This window comes from Rhinichthys klamathensis, unplaced genomic scaffold (genome assembly GCF_029890125.1).
Source record: "Rhinichthys klamathensis goyatoka isolate OS25496 unplaced genomic scaffold, OSU_Roscu_1.1 h1tg000485l_1, whole genome shotgun sequence".
NCBI lineage: Eukaryota > Metazoa > Chordata > Actinopteri > Cypriniformes > Leuciscidae > Rhinichthys > Rhinichthys klamathensis.
This window is the reverse complement of record NW_026606972.1, coordinates 699,380-716,911: the sequence shown is the minus strand read 5'-3', so window position 1 is coordinate 716,911 and position 17,532 is coordinate 699,380. Positions and strand designations below refer to the sequence as shown.

Here is a 17,532-nt window from a genome sequence, read left to right as displayed (position 1 = left end):
TGAAGAATATAAAACAAAATGCAAACTGCTCAAATGTATAATTCTATAGAAATACGCAGATATAAAAAGTATAGAGCTCTCTAGTCTTAGAAATAGCAAATAATAAATTTAAGCCTTTTTCAAAAAAAAACTTTTTTTTTTTTTTGAGAATCGTTTCTTTTTCTGTGAGTGTTTTCATTGCTATTTCATACTTGGCCAGGTGTGTTCTGTGGACTGAGGCAGAACAAATCCTTTGTATTCCCCATCCTGAGAACATAATTCCCAATCGTGATCTGAAATGACAATGAAAAGCAATGTCTTTTAATCTCATAAAGTTGAGTAAGATTTACATTCTTACTCAACACAATTAACACAGCAGTGTTAGGAGCAATTATCAAGTCAAATTATGAACTTCCATGTTTATAGATTTACCAAAGAATTGAAAATATCAAAAACAGACGTACAGTTATTGAGTCCACTGACGTGACGGCTCCTGATTCTCCTTTAATCTTACAGATGATGGCATTGTACTCAGACACCTCCAAAACACACTGATACTGCTGATCTCCCTGTAGACCCGTCACATTCACCTCGCTCATCCTCAAGTTCAATCCATCTGCCTTTTTCTGAGAAATAGAGATCCACAAGATGAATTTGTGTTAACTATAAAGTTCAGATCTTCCTCGGTTTTTAGCAATTCTTTACCTGAATGTTCACCTGTAGGTCATTGGCCACCTGTAAGGTGGTGAATCCAGTGAATTCTGGATCAGGCTCGTAGGACAATTTCTTACAGTCCACAGTGACGTTTCCAACTTTCAATAATAAGCTTAACAGTCCACTGCCATCATAACGGGGGGAATGAAACCACACATCCTGAGAAAAGAGAGACAATGAAAATATGACTCTAACATGACTTTAATTGAAGATTTTATCCCCTTGTTTCTTTGACATATAAGAGTTTTTACATGTCATACTGAAAGTTTCTGATCTCAAAAATTCACTGCAAAATTAGCATTTGCTAAATCGCCCTTTGACCTCTGTGTGTCAGTCTTACCCCTGAGCTTTTGCTGTATTGTGTTTGAAACACTTTATTAGAGGGACGGACAATAACTGATTCCACAGAGTCCATATTGCTCCCCTGAACATCAATCTTCCTTCCACCGCTGAATGAAGAGATATTAAAACCAATTTCAGTCAATAATACATAATAAACAATGCTAAAGTAAAAGTACAGTATTAACATTTTAATTCCTCCCACTAACTTTCCTGCATGTGTATTTCACATACACAAACACACAAAATTCAAGACGTTTCAGCAACCAATGGAAGTAAAACCTCCCAAAAACAGGAAAAAAGTCTGGCTGTTAGGAAGCAGTTTGCTTTTACTAAACTAAAGACTAGTCTTGGTCACACATGAGTCAGTAAACTTTATAACTCAAAGTTGAGATGTTGTTGCCCAGAGAGAAAAACAATATGTGGTGTCGGAGTAAAAGAGGAACGAGAGACTAGAGATGGTGTATTTGCCCAGGGTTAAAAAAATGACTTAAACGTCACACTCATCCTCATACATGGGGATTGAGTGAGAAAAAGCATAAATAAACATTCAACTCTGGTCACAAATAGAAAGGAAAATAAAAGAAAGTGTACTGAAGTCGGTAGAGTGGTTATCTCTTCTCCTGTTCACTTGTCGCATCTATTACAGACACACACTCTACGCACATGCGCAGTTCTCATTGTACCTCAAATTACCGTAAATGCACAAAGTGACCATTACAAACTGCAGCTCTCAGAACAAAGACAAACATGTAGGAAATGTCCTGACCTGTCTTGCATATGAGTGGGTTTTTTATTTAATTTATTTTTTCATCAACATTAACGTTAACTCTGCAGATCATTACACTGCAAATATTATTTTACCACATTAACAGCATTCTTGCAAATTCCGTGACTAAAATGGGCTGTAGGACATTAGATTAAGTAATTATAATGTGCCGATGTCATCTCAAGGCACTGATGGTATGTGGAAGCTGATCTGCCAGTGGTCTGAAAGCTCTTACAGGGTATCTGCACACTTTTTAAAGTCAAATTTAAGGCTTTTTAAGACCTGAAGAAATCAAAATTAATACCTTACATTAGGGGTGCGCAATATTGACAAATATGTCTCAATATTTTCAAAGTTTTGTTGATGATAATTAGATGATATTTTACTGATTGTGTTTGTGTACTGGTACCATGGCTGGTTTAGGCCTGTTGTTGACAGCTGACTCACGAAGATATTCATATTTTTCATATTCTATGCAGTGGTCAGTTCACAGCAGTGAAAGAAATTAAATTTTTTTATTAAAGGGCAATATTTGCAACCTTAAAGGTGACCTATAATTCAAAATTGAATTTACCTTGGTATAGTCAAATAACAAGAGTTCAGTGCATGGACATGACATAGAGTGAATCTCAAACTGGACTGTTTTCGCGTTCTCATTTAATTCACGTTTATGAAAAACACCCCTGAAAAACGGTCGGTTCTCTTACGAGAGGTTCTCTCGTATTGCGTAAGCTAGCTTACGCTGCGGGAAAGATTCATCTTTGCTGAGATATTGAAGCCAAAAAATTATTTCATAATTTGTATCCATTGACAACGCAGTTCCTCTGCGGCAGACCTAGACCAGGCTAGCTAGCAGCTCATTGGTTCGCTCAGAGAGAACTGCTTAAGCCTATGGGAGAGCGGGGCTGAACCCGCTTCCAATGAGAGGCGCCCGCGCGCTCATTGCGTCATGGCCCGCCAGAATGGGCGTGGCTATGGTGTATATAACAGTCTCTCCCAGGCTTATATGTTGATTCATTTCATCTTCAGCAAGCTGCACGCTTCTGCTGTCCTGAGAAAAGCCGTCGCCGTCGAGAAGGCATCACTCTAGCGAGCTCCCGGACCCTGAAGAAGCCGGCCGTCTTCGCCACCTTCAGCCGCCCTGCAAGCTAGCGCCATCCGACGACTGTATCCTTCTCTTTTCTCTATATTTATCTAAAAGAGCCGAGCGTCTTTTTAAAGATGTCTCGTTTTTCCTGCGGCTCTTGCCGCGCTCGTCTCGAGGACGGAGACCGCCATGTCATCTGCGCTCTCTGCCTGGGACTCGAGCACGCAGAACTCGCCCTCGCGGATGGAGGATGCGACTTCTGTGAGAGCCTGCCGTTGTCGTCCCTGCGGGCACGACTTCTGGCAGCAAAATCCGCTCCCGCGCCGCCTCCCTCTTCGCCGCGTAAGAAGAAACGCCGCTCTTAGAGGCCGCCGGAGCCCCCTGCGGAACCATGCGGGCCGCCGCCGCCGCTTCCCGCTCTCCCTCCCCGCCCCTGCCGGACATACAGTTGCCGCCGAGTGGCCGCTCTGTCGCTTCCGATGACGCCGCGGAGGAGAAGGATTCCTGTTCACTGCTCGCTTCAGACAGTGAAGAATGGTCATCTCTCGGATCCACGAGAGAGTCGGCGGGGACCCGCGCCGGGATAGAGGAATAACTAATGCGCCTCCTCTCACAGGCCGTCGAACGCCTCGGTCTCGAGTGGTCTCCTCCACCCGAGCAGGCCCCGAACCGGATGGACGGCAGCTTTTTTCATCGGCGCTCGACCCCCGCGTGCAACCGGGCCGCCCCATTCCTGCCTGAACTTCACACAGAGCTGACGAAGTCCTGGAATGCCCCGCTCTCGGCTAGAAACCGCTCCGATATATCCGCCTCGCTGCGCTCGGTGGACGGAGCCGTCGAAAAAGGTTACTCAGCCATGCCGCCCGTTGAGGACTTGGTCGCCGCACACCTCTGCCCGCCCTCTGCTAGATGGCGCTCTTCCCCCACGCTTCCTTCGAAAGCTTGCAGAGCGACCTCGAGCTTTCATGCTCGCGCCTACGCCGCCGCCGGTCAGGCCGCCGCAGCGCTACATTCTATGTCTGTCCTCCAAGTATTACAGAGCGATATTCTCCGTGAGTGGGCCGAAAGCGGTAGAAACCCCTCCCCCGCTGTCACGGATCTGAGAAGTGCTACGGACCTCGCCCTTCGCGCCACTAAAGCCGCCGCACAAGCTCTGGGGAGATGCATGGCCAGCCTTTGTGTAGCCGAGAGACACTTATGGCTCACGCTCGCCGACATGGGAGATTCTGAGCGCGCCGCGTTTCTTAACGCGCCCCTCTCCCCGATGGGCCTTTTTGGATCTGCTGTCACGGGAATCGTCGATCGCTTTTCCGAGGTCCAGAAAGCTACTCAGGCGATGAATTTGTTTCTGCCCCGCCGCGCTAGCTCTTCCGCGGGCCGCTCTCGCGAGCCTCCTGCCAGAGCTCCACCACAGCGCCCCCCTCCGCAGACTCAAACAGCCCAGCGCAGACAGGGCGGCCGCCCTCGCTCTCGCTCTGACAGCCGCCGCAGACCGCCGCCCCCACGAGGCCCGCGACCTAAGATCACGCTGAAGCCTGATCATCAGAAGTCTGCCTAGCAAAGTCAAGAAAACGACGGTGCTCTCCCGCTGCGGCCGGACCGCCGTCAAAGCTTCGCCCTCTGCCAGTCCCCGTTGTTTCGCCGACTGCTGAAGTGTTGACCGCCACAAACAAGCCGGTGTCCCAGCCCGCTTGCGAGCGACAAAAAGCCGTTTTTACGGCTACCCAGAGAAATCTCAAAAAGAGAAAATTTGCCAGTTGTGTAGAAAATGTGCCCACAATCATGTGCTCACCCATACACACAAGCATAACATATCCCGTGTCTCTATCAGAGCCCCATCACATGAAACGGGCACAGCCCGCTCTAATATCAGAGAACATAAACACGCCCACGAGCTCGTGCGCGTGTCCCCTCTCTGCTCGCTCTGTTTCACGGCCCATAGACTCCTCTCTGAGTGCAAATCCCGTTGCCATATAACATTCAAAGCGCGCCCACACACTGTGTCCAGCCCGCTATGTGCAGCAATCAGGGCGATATAGCCATTCGGCCACTAGCCGCATGCTCCAAAGCGTGGGAAGCCATTCCAGGCATTTCCCCGTGGGTGCTAAGCATTATAAAGAACGGCTATCTGCTACAGTTTCGCCGCCGCCCGCCTCGTGCGCGCGCGCGGCTCGAATCTACTGTCAGCCCGCTGGCCGCCGGCACGCTCCGCTCAGAAATTGCGACGCTGTTGCAAAAGGGCGCCATAGAGAGAGTCCCACCATCTATGACCGAGTCGGGGTTTTACGGCCGTTATTTTCTGGTTCCCAAGAAAGACGGCGGCCTCAGACCGATTTTAGATCTCAGGTCTTTGAACAAAGTGCTCATGAAGAGACCGTTCAAGATGCTCACTACCAGGAAACTCCTCGCGCAGGTGCGCCAGGGGGACTGGTTCATCTCTCTAGACCTGAAAGACGCCTATTTTCAGATCCAGATAAATCCCCGTCACAGGCCATTCTTACGTTTCGCCTTTGAGGGTCATGTTTATCAATACGCCGTTCTCCCGTTCGGCTTATCCCTGGCGCCCCGCACATTCACGAAGTGCATGGATACGGCGCTCGCCCCCCTGCGTATGGCGTTATATATGTGCCTCATTCCTGAGCGAGTAATTGTAAGTTTTGAGCACAGAGAACTATATTTTGCAAGCACATTGCATTATATTTTGAACAGAAATTAACAATCGCAAAAAAAAAATTCGTTTGAGCAAAGAAAAAACGATTCCGTGCTCAATAAATGTATTTGCTATTATCCATATTAACGTGCAATAATAACTCCTCTCCCGCAGTTTACTCAGGTGCTCTCTCACAAACTTATTCTCTGCGCTCCTGTCAAGTCCCTCTCTCTCTCTCTCAACCTCTTAATTCTGTGCGCGCTCAACTCTTGACACACGCGCGCTCAACTCTTGACACACGCGCGCTCAACTCTTGATACACACGCGCGCTCAACTCTTGACACACGCGCGCTCAACTATTGACACACACGCGCGCTCAACTATTGACACACACGCGCGCAACTTGCAACAGCGTTACAAGTGTGCCACAAAATCAACCAATCGGAAAATTAGAGGTCAATTGTGATTGGCTGTTGGTCTCCAATCACCACGCAGCACAAAAAAGAAGAAAAAGGAATTTTATGGATAGATGTCTTCTCTAGTATGGAATGCCAAAGCTGACTTAATTAAAAATAAATAAATACATAAATAAATAAATATACGAAGAAATGCAAAAAAGCAAAAATACATAAATAAATATACAAAGAAATGTAAAAAAAAATACAAAGAAATGAGTATTTATACTTTTATTTCCTTATTTATGTATAATTGTATTTTTTTCACACATTTTTTATTTATACATTTATTTATTTCCACTTTTATTTATTTCCACATTTATATATTGTATTGTATTATATAAATTGATTTCCAGGGGCGATCAGCATCATATACTGCATGTCCAGTTCTTAATATTAATCGATAAACTACTCAGTTATTATAATAATAAGGCACTATGGCTGTTATCAGTAAAATAAAATTAACAAAAGTCATTAAGTCATTAAAAGTCAAAATCTTAATACAGAGGAGAATGTTTTTACACTGCAATTACAATTGCATAAAAGTCGTTATGAGATTAATGTTAAAAATAAAACATTTGAATATAGAAATATGAAATGATGGAATCAATTAAATTGTATGTTTAAATATGAAACTAAAACAGCCAGTAGGTGGCGGTAAGTCACTGTCTTAAACGAGTGAGTCATATCATTATTTCAGACCGATTCATTCAAATACTGAACTTCGGGGAAAAAACACCACGTGTTATGTTCAACTGTACAGCTCAGGTATCAAAATTATGGCGGGGCGACGTGGCACCAACATTAATAAAAAATGTCAGCATTTAAAAATGCTGTAAAAAAGCCCATGTATGAGATAATTTTATTCCCGAACTGAATGAATCAGTATTTGAATGAATCGGTCTCAGCCTCGCCTAGCCTCTGAAGGAAGTGACTTGGAAGGACCAATCCTACCAAGGAAGTATCCTTGACATTGAGAAACACCTTCTCTGTCTCAGGGAGTCATTCATTCAACCGATTTGTTCAAACGGCTGATTCATTCAGGAACTGCAAGTGATTGTTCATTGAATCGTTAAAATGATTCGTTCATAACGCGGATTTCAGTCAAGAAATCATCGCTGTCTTTTGCATTGAGACTCTGCTACGGTTTCATTTTGAAATTCTCGTCAGCGAAATAAAGGGAAAACAAACAATATTGACAATATTTTTTATAAAATGTAACAATGTTAATTTAACTGTTATATAAAATAAATATCATATTTGCTATTGTGCACGGGAAAACAGCCCTCTTGCTGATGTAATATTGTATGATAACAACATATGATATATAAAATACAAAAACTTTATACGTCTATTAGGGAACATACCTATAACTGCACTGACACATCACGCAGTGAAAGCAAGCATGAGAGACAAATGCGATGTCAGCTCGCAGTGCGCCCTCGTACATAGTTAACGTTAAAGTAAAACAATGATTACAATATCATAATAGACGATACACATCCCACACCACTACGCACATAAAGAATGAACTTACAATTGAACTGAAATTAACCAGCTTTCTTCTCCTCTCCTGCTGTTTCGCGTGCAGGAGACAGACGTAAAGCTGGCGCGAATGTGACGCGAAATGTCACGTGAACGAGCAAATCCACAAAGAACGAATAATAAATAAAAAAGTACGCTAATTAGATATTTTTAATTTGGAAAACATTTAGATAAGTCTAACTCAAATTGCCATCGAAAATTTAAGACCTTTCATAAGTAAAAATAAGACTTGTTAAGGCCATAAATTTTTCAAATCTAATTTAAGACTTTTTAAGGACCCGCGGACACCCTGTCTTACCTCCTCCAGGAGACTGTGGGCTGTATTCCTGTGCAGCTGGGCTGAGAACTGTAAGTGATGATACTGTTACCATGACAACGGTCGTCAGGAGTAACAACACACACTTTCACTGTTCCTGTAGTTCCACTGGGAGGAATGTGGAACCTTAAAGTGTCACTGGAGCGATCAAACACTGGAGATCTGAGGGGAAATATGAATGCACAGATATACAGTATCATTTATATCAATCTACACACATTCATAAATACAATTAAACACAAACACACAGAATCTCACTCTTTAGAAATACAGTCCAGATCCCCTTGAATATGGATTTTAGTGACAGATTCCAGGTTCCTTCCTTTTAATAATACGTTGTTTCTGCCATGGAAAGAAACCTTGTTGGGCTCTAGAGAGAGAATCTCTGGCTCCAGCAGGACACAAATGGTGGGCTCATTGAAAACATCATCAGACAAAGACACGAAAAAAATACTATAATCTAGCACAGTATATAAGTTATTGAACATTTTGTTCTGAGATGCAAGTATTTTAAAGAACATTTTACATGCCCTTTGGTGCTTCTAAAAACAAAATCCTCAGCTCTCAGTATGACACTTACTTTGTAGATAATCTCAGAGAACAGATCTTTACACGCATCCTAAAGAGCAGAAAAAGAGAGAGAACTGAGCCGTTCATTCACTTCCTGACTTCGCTTCAGTCAACACAATGATATTTCTGCTATTAACAATAAATTAAGTGCAAATAGCCTGCCTTCTTGGCAAAGTCTAGTTATACTAAATCTGGCCACCATTATCTGGTTGAGCCAGACAAAATTACCCAAAAATATTGCGCCTTTTTCTGAACTCATTCTTCTACCTTTTCCCATCGCATGTCAGCTCGAAGAGGGATTTATTTTATATAAAAATCAAGAAAATATTAGTATAAGTGTTATTGTATACGTTTTGATAGTAAACTACAATACACTGAGGTGCAAATAGTATCTGCCACTATTTGGACTATAAGTATAATTTGCATCTAACTACTATTTACACCTATTGCAAAGAAAATACTGCTATTTTCACTTAGTGCTTAATTAATTCATTAATTTCAACTTAATTAATCATCTTGACTTTTTATGAAGATAATTGTTATTTCTCAATAAGCAAATATACTGCATTGAATAGTTTGGTTAAACATGGTCTCACCTGTACGTGTAACTGGGGTCCAGGTCCATGTTTCCTATCACAACGCTGAGAGGAAGAGGACCACTGACACCCAGATGAGACACACTGCACACACCTGCATTTATTTAATGTTACAATGTGATTGAAATGTGTTAAACACTTTATGGCATTTTGAAGAATGAAAGAATCTCTTTTAGGCGGTGCAGTTCTTACTGTGTATATGAAGGATGTGGTGAATTATTTGTGATATTCAAGCAGTTCCTCAGTGTCAGCGTCTCTGTGATCTTCTCATCCTCAACAGCAACAACAGCTGAGACGTTTAAATCTGAATGGATTACAAAAAAAATCAGAATGAAATTTTAAAAATGATTACTTGATTTTCTGGATATAGCTAGTCATCACAAAAAAAAACAGAAGTTTGATCAGGACTTCTCACATTTATATTTACTGCATGCATTTGCCAGACATTTAAATCCAAAGTGGCTCACATACCAAGCAAGATATACTATATTTTATCAGCTCAGACTTGTCTCATTTGTTTTGCTTGTATTTCTTTTTTTCTTTTTTTTTCTTGTTTCCCCCTGCTGCTTCAGAGTCAGAGGTGTCATGACTTGAGGCTTACCACCATGGTTACGATTGCTGAGAAAGTGAGAGGAAATAACTCGTGGAAATAAGACATTTCTTGTGCGGGTGCTCTGTGGTCATAGAATTTAGACAGAACTTAATTCCCTCTCTGGAACAGTCACACATATTACTGAATCAATGTTACAAGTCCCTGAGTTTAAAGGCAAAAACAACAACAACAAAAACATACAGATTATAGGAAAAATGACTAGGAAAAAAATGTAAATTACTGTAGTAGTGAAGGCAATTTCGGAATACAGCACATTTTATGTATGTTGTCATCATAGGTTATATATTGCTGATTTGAGTCTGATGCTGTGTATTTACACTTTCTTGATCTGTTATTTGGCAATCCCTTGTGCTAATTGTCTTTTATCCACCTTTGTTTTAATCTAGCAGAAGCGGCCATTTTTAACTTTGAAAGTGCGTGGCTTCTGGTGTCATGCGCTTCCAGTTACTTTAGTTGTACAAAAACAGTCCGTTACACTTGATATTGCAAAATATCTTGATATTGTTCTTTATTTATTATTGTAATCATATACTCACTGGTTTGATGAACAAATGGTTTCACCATTTCCTGAACTATGTTACTCTTCCAGTTATTTACTTATAGCAGTTGATGAATCGGAAATCTCTCATATTCACAGTAAACAGCTTAATTCTACATTAATAAAATAACATTGATACAGCAATATCCTTCAGCCTCTCTACAAACCCTTGTGAAAAACAAGTATACTTTAGCATTCTTTTAAAAAGAGTATAATAGAAAAAAAATGTTTTATTAAATCTATATTAAATGCAATTAAAAGTACTTTTGACATACTTCAGGGTATCCGCGGGGTCTTGAAAAGTATTAAAAGGTGATAAATCAATTTTGGGAAAATTAAGACCCTTAAAAAGTATTAAAAAGTCTTATCACGGCTTTATAAAGTCTTAAATTTTGAAAGTATTTTTTCTAGGGATGCACCGAATATTCGGCCACCGAAAATAGCCCAAAAGTGCATTTTCGGAAAGACTTTTATCACCGAAACAATACGGCCGAAATGTTGTGATGACGCAAACAGAAACCGCGACCTGCACGTGCTTGTCTGAAGCAACCTTTTACTGTCTATGGAAGCAACATGTCTGCGGTTTGGACGTATTTCAGTATATCTGAACCCGCGAGGAGACGGAAGCCTTGTTTATACTTTCGCCTGCCTCTGCAGCGCGAGTCTCCACAGACAGCGCGCGTAACGTTACCTCTCCAAACGGTCGAGGCGTTTATACTTGACGCGCTCGCCGTTGTACTATTCTTTGAAACGACAGGGGACGACTCAAGTAACTGTCCTCTAACCATCAGGAATCGGTGAGAAGAAAGATAAACACGTGACAATGTTTATTTTTTAGTAGCCTACCACCACCAATACAAAAATAATCATGTAAAACCCAGTAAACCCTGAGATTATTACTTGTGACATTACAACAAAATATGTATAGGAATATGTACTAAATTAACGCTCTCTTAAATATTTTCTAATTTCACTAAACATATTTCATTAAGTTTCGTGTACATTTGTATTAAACATGGACCTTTGTTCATTAAAATGGCTTTTTATGCTAGTATATGCTCATTTTTAAAATGTAATCAACTAATTTAGACATGCAAACTGGGTGCTGGTGTGATGAGAAGTTCGTGCTCGGCTTTGTTTTTATGAGAGAACATTTAATTTTAAAACCTTTCTGCAGGCCAGCAGATTATTATTTAATGTACACATGAGTGGGGTCAAGTTAAACATTTTAGTTTGAATTTTATTTTATACTGTGCATTGTGCTAAATAAATATTTGCATAATTTGTAATTGATTTATTCTTTGAAAATGTTAATTTATGCAATTGCAATGCCTTGATTTTAGTATTAAGTTTGTACACAGTCATAACCATAAATGCAATGGTACTTATAATTGGCATAATTTCTTTCGGTGTTTCGGTTTTTCGGTTTTTCGGCCTTGGGTTCCTCTTTTTCGGTTTTCGGTTTCGGCCAAGAATTTTCATTTCGGTGGATCCCTAATTTTTTCTGAATTAGCTGTCCAACAGTTTGAGTCCCAAAAACATCGTAAAAGTGTGTGAATTTAGTGATTTTTATTTTTTTTTAAACGAAGAACGGAGGCACATGTCAGCATGATTGTTGTTGAGGGTGGAGCAAAGTTTTGTTTTGTTTTTTAATAAACTTTGCTTTAATTTACTATCCCAGCCTATTTGATTTTTTTTTTTATCAGAGTGGTCTATAGTCTTTATCACAAACTAAAACTGTTAAGTTAAAAGTATCACTGTAAATGGTTACAGCTTGAAGTGGCGGTGAGGTATTAAAAAATATTGAGAAGGTCTTGAAAAAGTCTTGAAAAGGTATTAAAATTAACTTCAAGATTCCTGCATATACCCTGTACTTAAAGGGATAGTTTACCCAAAAATGAAAATCCTGTCATCCTTTACTCACCCTCAAGTTGTTCCAAACCTGTATATTTCTTTCTTCTGCTGAACACAAAAGATGATATTTTGAAGATATGGTTAACCAAACAGTTGATGGACCCCCTTGACTTCCATAGTATGGAGAAATAAAATACTATAGAAGTCAAGGGGGAAGAATTTTTATTTTTGGGTGCACTATCCCTTTAAGTATACATAATGTCATAATTACTCCTATTGTCTGAAATATGATAAACTAAAAAGTTATGTCATTTCTATTTAAACTTGTATGTCATGTAGCTCTTTAAATATATTTGTAATTATACATTTGCAATGAGTTTGCAATTTAGCACATTTAAAATATATATTAACGCATTGAATGACACTACAGTTCAAATTTAACTTAAGTTATTGACTTATTAAAACAATGATTTAAGATATACTTGAAAGTAATTTTTTTTATTTGACATTATTATGAAGTGCACTTTTTAAGTGTACTTAAGTGTGGCAAGTGTTTAGTCATGGAGGTGTATTCTCATTAATACATATATATGTTTTAAATATATACTTTAAATATATACTTCCAATGCCCTGAGGATGGTCTTGTGACCGAAAGCTTGGCGATTAAAATTGCTTTAAAGGATTCAAGTGTGCAGACAGTTTATTTATTTTCTGAGTTGTTTAGTTGTGTCTGTCTGGCACCTTGTTTATCGTGAGTGCGGTGAAACGCCTTTAAAATATATACTTTTAAAATATGAAGTACACTACAAGTGCACATTCAGTACAATTAAGCAAACGACTACACCAATCCAATGCACTGACAGAGAACCAACCTCCAGTATAAAGTATGTGGTCTGAAAAACTACAGGAGCAGTTTGGGAAAACTGCAGTCAGATCAGACCCGTCACACACATTCACACTTCCTGTGGTGAAGGAACATGAGAAGGCGGGATTTCCTGTGCTCTCCAGACTCAAGCCAAGATGTAGCGTAATCTGTGAAGGAAAGGCTATTAATATGTCAATAGGAATTGCTAATCAATGTAAAATAGTTATTTCAAACAAATATAATAATACCTTTCTGGAAGATTTGTCATCCCAAACCTGAAAAGAAACCAGAGGTTCCTGAAGTGAGTTTTTTGGGGTGGACATCCATGGAGATTTTGAACATTCGTCCTCGGTGGAGCATCTAGACAAGCAGAAATATATAATTTAGAGTTGTTTTGCCAGATTGCATCATGTTGGCCATGTTACAGATTTTTTTAGCATATATACTTAATAAATACTTGTGCAACAGATATGAATCTGACCTCAGTGTGTTTAAACACCAGCCACAGAGAGGATCCAGAGCAGCTCTGCAGTCTTTCAGAGAGCTGTATTTAGCACACTGAACCACAGACACTCTTCTGAGCTACATCAAAACATGAGCAGAAAGCAAGTAAACATCCACTATTGCGTTCCCATTGCTTTTTAAATGAGAAAGAAAAAACCCCCAGATTGGTTGATTACAGCAGTCAGAAGAAATTTGTTGTCAGTTACAGTCGTTCCCTCAGCAGCTCTAGTAAAACCCATTGCAGCAGTGTTAGATAGTTTCTTAATTTAATGTCAGGATAATATAACGTAAGGTATGGTGAAATACATTACACTTGATTTTTTTTTAAATGGCTATATTTACAGTTAATAATTGTGTAAATGCAGCATCATGAAAAGGTGCAAAAGTCTATATGTTTCACAAATTATGTCAAGCATGAAAAAACAACAGGTTAAAAAAATATATTTTAAATGTCGAGTATCACTTTTTATTAACTGTACAGTTTTAAACCTCACCTCTTTCCTTAGAGCGATGTAGATATATTTGAAATCTACTGGATCAAAGTGCATTCTGGGAAGCACTGCTCGTTCATCATCAGATTTGTACAACACTATTGGACAGCCTGGTGTGAATTTCTCATCCAACATAAGCTAAAAATACAAACCGCATCATTATCCAAACTTTACTCAGTTCAAATCATTAAATGATTGTGATGCTTTATTCATGTCCCTAAGATATTGAGTACCTATCACCGTATGATTATTCACAGATTCCACAAAAGTGCTCAAGGTTTTCAGAAATGCAGAAACTAAGTTAAAAACTATAAAACAGATCTAACAGAAACTAAAACAGACTGTTAACATAAAGATACAAAAAGAGAGTCAGAGTGAAAATATGACGAAGCACATTATTAGTCATTGCTTATATTAATTCATTTATTTTTCCAAGTTTCTGTGTGTATGTCCTATTTAATTTATTATTTTTTTGATAATAAAATCCCCCCCCCCACATAGATACCTCATTTGCTTAACTTTTATTCACTTTTACGCATTGTTTTGTTTACATTGATTTTATTGCAACTAAATAAAGGTTTAAAGGGATAGTTCACCCCAAAATGAAAATTCTGTCAGTAATTACTCACCCTCATGTTGTTCCAACCCCGTAAGACTTTCGTTCATTACGTTCATTCGTTCATTCATTCACTACGTGAAATCTCGAGGCCCACAGAGAAGGAAATGAATAGTTGAATAAAGTCGTTATTTTTGTTTGTTTTTTGCGCACAAAATTTTTTCTCGTCGCTTGATAAACTTAAGATTGAGCCACCGTAGTCACTTGGACTATTTTAACGATGTCTTTAACTTTTCTGGGCCGGCAAGTTTCGATCCCTTTAGAAGCGTATGGAGGAGTGATCCAGCTCTCAGATTTAATCAAAAATATCTTAATTTGTGTTCCGAAGATGAACGAAAGTCTTACGGGGTTGGAACAACATGAGGGTGAGTAATTACTGACAGAATTTTCATTTTGGGGTGAACTAACCCTTTAATATATGGGTAGACGGCATGAAAATTAAAGCACTATTTATCTAATTGTATAATAAAATGATTATACATGTTGTTTTATGATGATATATTAATCACCAGGACCGTTGCCAGAATATATATAATGAAATGTATAATATAATTTAAAACATTACCAAAACACAATATAGTCCAGCGTACAACTACACTAAAACCCATTTGCATTTGCACTGCCTAAACACTTCGTAAACATGAGTCACAAAAGCTCAATTCTTCAATTCCACTAACAACACAATAATAATAAAAACAATACATACAAAATAGCAATAGATGTACGTCTGTAGCATATTGAAGTGTACTGAAGACTTTGAGTGTACTCGCCATTAAAATAGTTGAAAGTGACGGGTCTCAGAGTGATAGTTATTTATAAATATATAATTATTTTTTATTATATTAATTATGTTTCAAGTTCTGTTTTGTGTAATAATGCATTAAATATGGGTTTTCCAAATCTGATTCATATTTCTGAAGATAATGTGTGTGTTTTTTTAAATCAAGTTACCATTGTTTTATTATGGAATATGTGAATGGCCAAATCCACAGATACTCAAGTTTGGGGAAGAAACTACTTGTTGTGTTTGCAGTAGTTATAGGCCTATCATTTTAATGTCATGACCATTTTCAAACCTAGAGTCCATTTTCATGACCACATGAATAACATAAATAACACAATAACATAAATCTTACTTACACAGCCTTATTCTATCTGGAGGGTTTTTCAGAAATTAGTGAAAAATAAGATATGAGACAGACCTTTATCAGTTGTCCATCACTGGTTCCTATGAACAACACAGTCCAGGATCCACTTCTATCTGCTGCCACTGATGACATTGAGCTGTACTTGAACACCACAGAGAGCGGCTGAAGGTTACTACCACTCTGCAACACAAAGAACGAAAATATTATGACTTTGGTGAATAGTGAAATTAGGTTTTGTCATGCAACATATTATACATTCTATTACAGTTATTATACATAACTCAAATCGATAAAACTACTAAACATAAAAAAAATAAAAAACATGTAGGCTATACTGAGCACATAAATGCTGATTTTCCAACCTCAGAATCACATTTTTCACCAGTAGTGCAGAAACCCTTCACTCGGCCTTGAACTCTACTGATGTCGTACAGAGCCAGCGCGGTGTTCTCCGGATCCTGCTGATCCTGCGCACTGAACACACCTGCCCAAATAACACCGTTCCCTGAGGGAATAACGGTGGAGACGACGAGAACTGGACGAGCTTTATCATTGCAGCACTCTATCGTTGCAGACTGTAGGGATTGGAAGATCTCTCTCTTTTTTCTTTTATTGCTGTTCATCCACAGGACGTGCACTTTCCTCTCCGAGACAGTCTTTGCGTTGAGAAATAAGTACAAAGATGAAACTCTCTGGAATCCGTCAACAAACTCCACATCTCTAGCGGTGCTCTGGATGGAGGGGATTGATCCTTCTTCTATGTAGGTGAAAATCCCACCAATTTGAGACTGTAAAGTGTTCCACAATTTAACAACAGGATACAGATCTTGAGGTTTTGTTTGTTCGTCCGTTTTCCCAACCAAAAGGAACCTACCGGTACTTGGACCTGCTATGAACGCAACCGATTTCTCATTCTGTTCCGGTCCTACCGATAAAGGACTTTCATAGTAAATACTCGTTGTAATGTCATTTATATCAAGAACTTCGCAATATCCATCTCTAAGGGTCCCACAGGTTATCAGGGTGTCGTTTTCCTCAAAAGGCACTAGAATGTTGACTCTATTTTGATGAGTGGCATTAGTGATGTCCTTCCTCTTCTCCTCAGATAGATCGAGTCTCATCTGATGTAGTCGATGGTCAGTAAGAACGAACAACTTACTTTTACCAACTACAAAGTCCTTAATGTCTCCATCAAAGTTCACCACATCACCGCAAATGCAATGTTTCAAAAGTGGGACCACAAATATTCCAAGTAAGTATCCTCTCATCTTGCATATCTGAGAGATCAGCAGAAGTTTCGAGATCTTGTCACAGAGATCAACTGCGCTCAGATGCGTCCACGGCTGAAGTGGATGGAAGTGAAAGCAGCGGCTCTGAAGATGCCTGATGACTTCCTGACTTGTTTTGTAAGTTATACCATTTCATGATGAGACACTTTTCATAATCCTACATAAAATAAGAGTAAAAGAAACACGTATGTAGGCTACTCTCTCTTAATCATTTTATTGACAGCAGACTTTATATTTATTAAAATCTTAAATAACTCTTATCTTAAATATCCGAAGGAGCAGTTGGACAGGCCTTCTATCGTGAGATCTTGTCACAGTGATCATCAGCAGTGCTGTGAGAGGAGGGTGGGAGAGAAATTGTATCCTACTTTCTGAAACATTCATTTATCCAAAAAGTTACTTTAGTGAAACGTAAAAAAAAAAGATCTGCGGTCATTTGTATAGAATTAAAAAGCATACAATTAAAAAGTAGAATAGGCCTAAACGGTTTAGAAATTATCTGATGACATCTAGAGGAAGTTTTACACTTACACTTTTATGAAGTAAGATTTTTTCCACATAGTTTGTACAACAACTTGATTAATAATAAAATTT

At 39.3% G+C, this 17,532-nt stretch overlaps 1 protein-coding gene across 1 annotated transcript; it reads right to left on the bottom strand.

The window, feature by feature from the left end:
* Positions 1–5: 5 nt before the first annotated feature.
* On the bottom strand, positions 6–17,086 carry LOC130072251 (plexin-C1-like). Its single transcript, XM_056237273.1, has 15 exons — positions 16,012–17,086; positions 15,704–15,829; positions 13,889–14,023; positions 13,372–13,472; positions 13,139–13,250; positions 12,898–13,057; positions 9,213–9,324; positions 9,021–9,114; positions 8,429–8,473; positions 8,113–8,243; positions 7,837–8,016; positions 1,034–1,142; positions 685–852; positions 444–605; positions 6–272 (listed from the first exon to the last, which is right to left on the bottom strand). The coding sequence occupies exons 1-15, from the start codon at positions 16,915–16,917 to the stop codon at positions 186–188; spliced, it is 2,628 nt and encodes an 875-aa protein (XP_056093248.1). The 5' UTR covers positions 16,918–17,086; the 3' UTR covers positions 6–185.
* Between the last annotated feature and the right edge of the window lie 446 nt (positions 17,087–17,532).